Source organism: Gadus macrocephalus, chromosome 8 (assembly GCF_031168955.1).
Source record: "Gadus macrocephalus chromosome 8, ASM3116895v1".
NCBI classification, from domain to species: Eukaryota; Metazoa; Chordata; class Actinopteri; order Gadiformes; family Gadidae; genus Gadus; species Gadus macrocephalus.
Genome location: NC_082389.1, coordinates 10054787 through 10062751, shown reverse-complemented (window position 1 = coordinate 10062751; position 7965 = coordinate 10054787). Strand labels below are relative to the sequence as shown.

At 47.3% G+C, this 7965-nt stretch overlaps 1 protein-coding gene across 1 annotated transcript; it reads right to left on the bottom strand.

Moving 5' to 3' along the window:
• Window positions 1-4186: 4186 nt before the first annotated feature.
• On the bottom strand, window positions 4187-7905 carry LOC132462947 (elastin-like). Its single transcript, XM_060058744.1, has 7 exons — window positions 7740-7905; window positions 5923-6023; window positions 5447-5637; window positions 5024-5127; window positions 4709-4936; window positions 4387-4593; window positions 4187-4306 (listed from the first exon to the last, which is right to left on the bottom strand). Exons 3-7 carry the CDS (start codon window positions 5454-5456, stop codon window positions 4298-4300), a joined length of 558 nt encoding a protein of 185 aa, XP_059914727.1. The 5' UTR covers window positions 5457-5637; window positions 5923-6023; window positions 7740-7905; the 3' UTR covers window positions 4187-4297.
• Window positions 7906-7965: the final 60 nt, after the last annotated feature.

Here is a 7965-nt window from a genome sequence, read left to right as displayed (position 1 = left end):
GTCATAAGAGAGATGACCTCTCCACCGTGGCCGTGTGTGTGTGTTCCTGTCCTGTGTTTGTGCGTGCGTGTGTTACGGACAGTGCTGTTAGCCTAGCAGAGGCAAGATGTTTGCATGTCATGAATATTCATAATAAGAGCCAAAGTCTATCTATCAATGTAAGCACCAACAGAGGATCATGGGCATCAGGGCTCCGTTTCCCGATAACGATGCTCGTACGATCATTCTCACGATGGATCTTGCAAGCCATCGTAAATTTCTTTGGAGCGCTTCGAACGCGCGTTCACTGCACTCACGACGTTCGTAGGATTGTAACCGTCTACTGACATGGTGCTGAAATGGGCTCCATAGGAGGGGGCGACGCAGGAATGATGTAGGAAAATGGGGTTAAAAAGCGTTAAAATATCTCCCCATCAAGGCCATCAACAGAATAGCCTACGAAAAGATTAGACTGCAATAATATGAATGCTAAAGATATTAAAACACAATTGATTAGGCCTAGGCTGACATATGCTACATTAGTCCTTATCCTGAACGCACTACTACATTTTTTCAAGGCATTTTCCCCCCTGAAATAATTACAAAAATAGCTTGTGTGACAACTACATTTATCTTAATGTGCAGCAAAGAGCCGACTATCTGATTCCGCATAAGGTTTCATTGATTGGCGCGCAATTTAGAATATGATGTAAAACAAAAAATGCAACATACCATTAATTCAGTAGCATTCAAACTCAGATTATGGGCATTGAAACCCGGCTATTGCTGACCCGATTAGGGGAGCTTGGTCTAGATCCTGCCCATATTGTTGGGCAGGATGATGTATAGGCCTTTTTACACTGCCAAGCCGGACACCCGCATGCAAGAATGAGCTCACGTCTGAGTAAAGGCTACAAACGAAATTAACTATTTACCATTGCAAAAACTTCAACTTATTGTTAATTTTGCTGAGCACTTGTTTTTTATCCCGACAAAAGCCTCATAAGGAAAGTTCCTCTGTGTCTCTCGTAGATCGTAGGCCTACCATCTTTCAAGGTATTTTTTAATGTGACTACATAACCTTCTCTCACATGATCAGCAGCTCGCGGATTTCACTTACACCGAAACAGCCTGCCCTGCCCATCGTATCCCTTCTTTTCCGGGTAGGCTATACTAGGTTATTAACTTATCCTGGAAATGATAATAGTATATTAAACAAATCCCAGCACACCAAAAGGAGGCAGCAAATCAGAGCTAAACATATCTATCTGCTCATTTCCACATGGTAAGAGAGCAACACAAAACGGGTTTATAATATTTGGATGTTTTATTTTCTTTAAATCAAGCAGGTTACATTTCATTCTTTTTTACACAATCTGATATTTGGAGGCATTTGCAAATATGCTCATAAATTACATGATTTGTAATCCCAAAGAATGAGGTGGTTAATGATCAATATTGGGATCAACAGTGATCACCCTACTAATGTAGGCATTACGTATGCAGGCAGAAAAAGAAAAGTTCCCATTAAGGTCTCATGTGAAACACCACAGGTCTGAAACACTCAGGAACACATGAAAATGGCCCAAAAATGAATTTCACTATCCAACCTTTTGCTAAAGAGACGTTGACAGGCCCACAGAGAGCCTGGAGCTCACGGGACAACATTCACACACATTCTGCTTCATGAAGAGGTCAGATTATCGTCAGACCATAGACATTACATGTAAGGACACTGAACATTTAGCCGGATTACACATAGAAATGCAATCCAAAACAAAATGGGTAAAGATAAAGCATGTTTATTGATGCGGCAAACAAAGGTTCAAATATCCTCCAAAGCACTTCAAGCCCTCAAAGAATGAAACTCAAAACGCAGATGAGGTAAAAGAAGAAACTTCTAAATTAAAGTGGAGCGACCCAGGGACAAGTCTGGTTTGGGTTAAAGATTATGGATGGTTAACTTTGTGTAACATGTTTGGACAAGCAAGTTTAGGTTTTAGGCAAGCGACTTCAGGTATTAGGCATGCGACTTCAGGCAAGCGACTTCAGGTATTAGGCAAGCGAGTTTAGCCAAGCGAGTACAGGCAAGCGAGTCAAGCTAAGCGAGTTTAGGTTTTATGCAAGCGAGTTTAGCCAAGCGAGTTTAGCCAAGCGAGTACAGGCAAGCGAGTCAAGCTAAGCGAGTTTAGGTTTTATGCAAGCGAGTTTAGGCAAGCGAGTTTAGGCAAGCGAGTTTAGGCAAGCGAGTTTAGGCAAGCGAGTTCAGGTATTAGGCAAGCGAGTTTAGGCAAGCAAGTTCAGGTATTAAGCAAGCGACGCGAGTTTAGCCAAGCAAGTTCAGGTTTTATGCAAGCGAGATTAGGTTTTATGCAAGCGAGTTTAGACAAGCGAGTTTAGGCAAGCAAGTTTAGGTAAGAGAGTCAAGTTACTTTAGGCCTCACTTTATTTGCGGTTAAATTGCGGCATTTGGTTTAGAAAGAAGGTTAAGATCCAGGCTCAGGTTTGCTTCCAGCCTCGTCCCTCTAGTCGCTCCCTATAAAGAGGGTTCCCAGCTACCGTGTTAAAATACAACAGCTGGGATTACAGATATGGAGTACAGAAATAAATGACAAAGATTGATTCAAACATTCTTCCCCCAAAATGTGGTGCAACATAAAATGGAGAAAATAATTACTTTCCCTCCATTGAAACCCAGTCATATCTTACGATCTCACGAGGTCCCGCCGCAAGGGGCGGACTTACGAGCTCTATAGAGTGTGCACTGTGTGTTGATGTTGGGTGTGGATTAATGTGCTGGTGTAGCCATCCAGGGATCCTCAGGGTTTATGGGAGTAGGACACACTGGTGTAGTTCAGTACTGTGAAGTAAATTGATGCAAAAAGTAGAATCAGTGTCGAGGGCAATCAAATGTCTATAAATGCAGGAACAGCCCCATCTGGTCTCAATCAGCATTTGATTTCATAGACTTAAATTAGCGAAAAAACAAGCATTTATTTACCGCAATAGTCAAAAACAGGCTCTTCTTATCATGTTTCCAATGTACCCCGAGTTGCTACGCCCTCAGCCACCAGGTGGCAGACTTGATTTTGTCAGTAGAAGGAGCAAAATAGCCATCCAGCTTGATTACAGCAATAGTAGAGGAGCGAGTCAAAAGAATGCGTTTGAGCACCTTCAGCCATTGGCTCTTGTTCAAGGACATCCCGCTGATTGGCTGAAGTCAGATCTTATTCTCTAGAAAGTTTGTTACAGAAGAAGCCCCTAGTATCAAAGCAACATACCCGCCAAACAAAACTAACCTTGTTGAATAAATGAAAATGTCCTCAATATGGTGAATCCAGTATCTTACCGGTTCCACATGGAGACTCTAGTCGGCTGCGCTGCAGGCCTTAGGTCTGTCCTCTGCTCTGGGACGAGGTCTTGAGTATAAAGAACCAGTCAGTCATCAAGCTGCTTGGTCTCTTCAAAGAGGTGGAGGTTTGACCGCCTGCACCATGAGGACGCTGTGGATACGGTATGGGACCATTTATCAGCGGATCTGAACTGCAGAACTTTAATCACATCAGCTGTAAATTTATGTACCTTCTCCGGAAAGATGAGTGGTCGTCAGCCCCTGAGCAGTGATCTTCATCCCCAGTGACTCCTTCAATCCTGCTGGAGCAAACACTCAGTTACCATTTGGAGATAACCCAGCTACCCTAGTGTACTCACTACTAAGTGATACAACCCGGTTCAGTGTTTCCCCCAGACAATGTCTTAGTCAAGGTGGGGGGGGGGGGTCTTCGGTGAGAGTTTCAGTTCGCAATAATACATACAACCGCCTTTTCAATTGCATTCAAAATGCTTTATGGCACGACTATTGTTTTGAACAGTATACAGTATTACCGACAAATTATTTATCTATATTTTTTGTACTTGAGGAAAGTATGTTTTCTTTCCCTACGAGTTTTGCACTTTGTTATTGCATAATTATTTTTTATATATAATTTTTCTACATCGGTAGTCAAGGCAGGGCCCTACTGTTAAGACGGCCTTAACCCTACAGTGCTGGGGGAAACACTGCAGTTATTCGAGTTAAACATTAGAGTTTAGTCCCCACATGGCGATACCACAGTTCATGGCTGCGCTCTGTGATTTTCTCGTTGATCAGATTGACCTGGAGAAAGAGCTTACCTTCCATGGATGAGGAGCTGGTTGGTCTAATCACGACCCGCCTTCGGTCTTCCACCGCCGGACCCCCCCAGCCGTCCTCCACCGCCGGGACCGTCTCCTCCAGGACCTCCACCGGGCCAACCGCCCGGACCTCCGCAACGTCGCCTCATTTCTTCTGAAATGTGACACACGTTCTATTTGCACCCCGGACATTCCTCCTCGTTCATGATGCACTGGAGAAGAGTTTAGCTTTACTGGATGAGGAGCCGCCGCCGCCGGGCCCTCCAGGACGCCACCGCCGCCGCCGAGCCCTCCAGGACGCTGCCGCCGCCGCTGAGCCCTCCAGGACGCCGCCGCCGGGCCCTCCAGGACGCCGCCGCCGCCGCCGCCGCCGCCGGGCCCTCCAGGACGCCGCCGCCGCCGCCGCCGGGCCCTCCAGGACGCCGCCGCCGCCGCCGGGCCCTCCAGGACGCCGCCACCGCCGCCGGGCCCTCCAGGCTGACCGCCGCCGGGCCCTCCAGGCTGACCGCCGCCGGGCCCTCCAGGCTGACCGCCGCCAGGTGGACACCGCCGGGACCTCCAGGTTGGTCCCAACCACCGCCTCCAGGCCCTCCAGGTTGGTCCCAACCACCGCCTTCAGGCCCTCCAGGTTGGTCCCAACCACCGCCTCCAGGTTGGTCCCAACCGCCGCCTCCAGGCCCTCCGACTCCAGGACCTCCAGGTTGGCCTCCACCTCCAGGCCCGCCGTCTCCTCCAGGACCTCGGCCGTCTCCAGGCCTTCCAGGTTGGCCGCCTCCAGGCCCTTCTGAAATGTGAGACACAAGTTCCAGTTGCACACTGGAACATTTCTCCCCTTTCATCATGGATGCACTGAAGATGAGTTTAACTTTACTGGATGAGGAGCCGCCACCTGGCCCTCCATGCCGCCCCTTCCAGGTTGGACGCCTCCAGGACCTCCAGGCCACCGCCGCCTCCAGGACCTCCGCCTCAGTCCTTCTGAAAGGCGAATGACGCGTTCGATTTGCACACTGCACATTTCTCCCTGTACATGATGCAGATAATCAACTCCTCCTCTGCTTTAGCTCCCACAGATCTCACTGATGCCCTACTGTGCAGTCTTGAGTGAGGTATTATTTAACCCAGCCGCCAGCCACACACACCTAGCCTACATCCTGGAGCTGGTCCTAGTGGCTGAGAATGCATCTGACATTTTTCAGAACACCTCAGAGTTGCTGTGGCTGCATGTCAAAGTTTTAATTCTAAACAATTCACCAAGCCTAGAAAAAATGTGCAGCTGTGCAGTTCCGTGTCTCACCGTTCTGCATCCGTTGGGCTGCACGGCTCCCGGCCTTCCCTCCATCTGCAGCGAGCGCCTCCAGACGACCGCCACGGACCTCACGGCGAGCACCTCCAGACGACCGCCACGGACCTCACGGCGAGCACCTCCAGACGACCGCCACGGACCTCCAGACGAGCACCTCCAGACGACCGCCTCCATCACCTCTACTGAAACAAGACAAAATCCATTTAAACACTGGAGATTTTTTTCTCCTCGCTCACTCAGATGTCAATAGCTTATCTTCTCCCATTCTGTGCGTTCTTGAGAAGTATCATTTCCTATAAACACCCAAACCCAGCCACACATCTAATCTTCATAAGGACACTAGTCCTCCTAGTGGCTGAGAACGCTTGGCTAACAAGCCAATCACAACCAATGACTGAATTCCAGTTGTATTCTGAACCGTTTGACCACGCCAAGGAGTTTATAGGATGTGCAGTTCCACGGCTCACCCGTCTGTTCCTGTAGGACTGAACGGCTCCTGGCCAACATCCACCTGCAGCTCCCAGCTCCAGACCCGCTCTGTTGAAGCCTCTGGGTGTACAATCCGCTCCTGAACAAAAACAAGTGTTCATAAATCATTTGGTACTCTGCAATCCTTGGAAATATTATGAAGCATGAGCTTGAATAGAAAATGTTGTATCAAATCCTGTATAATGATTAATTGTTGTACAAATGTGTATAGTTCTATTGATTACTTTTTTACTTCTATAAAACATTTAATGAATAGTGGGAAACTACACAAGAAAAGTAAATGAATGCGGTTTTAACGCGGTTATATTAGTAAAGCAAGTCTTACCCAAAAAGTCAATAAATGGTGACCACATTTATCATTATTATTATCTACTATTTAGTGCTTCACTAAATTCCTATAGCAAGTGGAAACGTTACTCTCCTTCATTGGTGATGTTCATGTTCCTCGATATCTTCCAATGGACTCGTTGTGAAATCCTTCTGGATCCTCTGCGTTGAAGTGCGTTGTTCAATTTCCAAGGGGCGTGTCTAAAGGGCGCGATCTAAAATGGGTCGATGCTATGCTATTGTATAGGCCTCGACTAATCATAGCATTGGAACGGGTGATGCAGAAATACATATTCCTCAAAATCTTTGAGCAGTAGTCGTTCGTTCTTTTAGTGAGCATATACAGTCTTTAGTTCACTAACTTCCATCTTTGTTGTTGAAACACCTCTACATGTTGCGTATATCCAACCTCACATTAGATAGCCTAAAGGGTTGCTATTGGTCGGTCTATTTCGTACCGGGCAGAAAACGTTATATAACGGAGGGGCGCCTGACCGCATATTTGAAGAGCAAATTATATACAAGGTCCGTCTAGTTCCCAAGCTATTGGTGAAATACTCAAAACGAATATTGAAATGTTAATTTTGGCATTTAATTTGCATCTACATTTTGCCAGTGAAGGAGTTTAGGTTTGCCAATCCGATGTCTAACAGGCAGTAAACATGTTCATTAAAATACAAATGCAAAGTCCACAGAACATACGCGAATAAAAACCACATTGCACCACCAGCGGTCAGCAGCAGCAAGTGTATTGAAAGTAGAAAAGTAGTAAAGAGCAGAATAGAATTGGGAGAGTGGTGTGCAAGTCAGACACCGCATCTAACCCAGGACCACCTTGCAGATCACAAGCAGCAAACCTTCTACCAGACCAACCAAACACACATCAACAGGCCCCCAGTCAGTAGGGTCAGTCAGACAGGTTTCCACAGAAGGGCTCAGTGGGGTTATGGGTTGAGCAAAAACAGACCCCTTTCTTCCTTCCACAAGTTTCCATCCTCGATTTTTCGGACATGTGGAGTCGGACATGTTTCAAGTTATCCGTGGATTCCTGAGGGCAGTGAAGTATCTGCAGAAGGTGACGTCCAGGTCCAGCGGTCTGCCGCATTGACCACGAGATCTTTAACCGAGTGGGACCGCCTCGGTTTGTAGAAGGCCTAGAACAGTTTGTGTTCAACAGCGTGGAGGTCCTCGTTTCCATCAGAGTTGCTGCAGTTCTTCCATGCTGCTTCCACAGTGAGCAGAGGACACTTCCCAGTGTAGTGGTCGGTGCTGTAGCGGTCCGCAGCGTTAGTTAGTCAGTCGATCCCATAGATAAACCACTCAACACAAACTACCACTTCCATCAGCAAATCCACATTAACCTCCAGCGGTAAAGCATGTACAATAGAGGGGCGAGAACAGACGACAGGAGGAGATGGGGAGAGTGTAAAGTGCAGTGCTCATGAAGGAAGTAACCCGCTTTACTCACTGCGTGGGTCCCGGTGGCGGGGGTCCACGTCGGTGGCCACGATGTCCGGATTGTTCAGCCCACGCAATCCAACGCAAAATAAACGATTAACATCCGTCACGGTGGGGGCGCTTTATGAGGAGAGGCGGGGGAGACGCAGCTGAAATCAATTAAGAATGTAGCAAGTTATGGTTATTTATAAAGTACATACAGTACCACTACCAACACAAGGTTATGGGTGAGCAGC

Bases quoted from the DNA above. Each gene is read 5' to 3' on its own strand.
- LOC132462947 (XM_060058744.1), bottom strand. The intron at 4,937-5,023 runs GTAAAGTTAAAC...CTCACATTTCAG, and splicing joins AGGTGGCGGCTCCTCATCCA to AAGGGCCTGGAGGCGGCCAA. The intron at 4,594-4,708 runs GTCCCGGCGGTG...GGCGTCCTGGAG, and splicing joins TGGTTGGGACCAACCTGGAG to GGCCCGGCGGCGGCGGCGGC.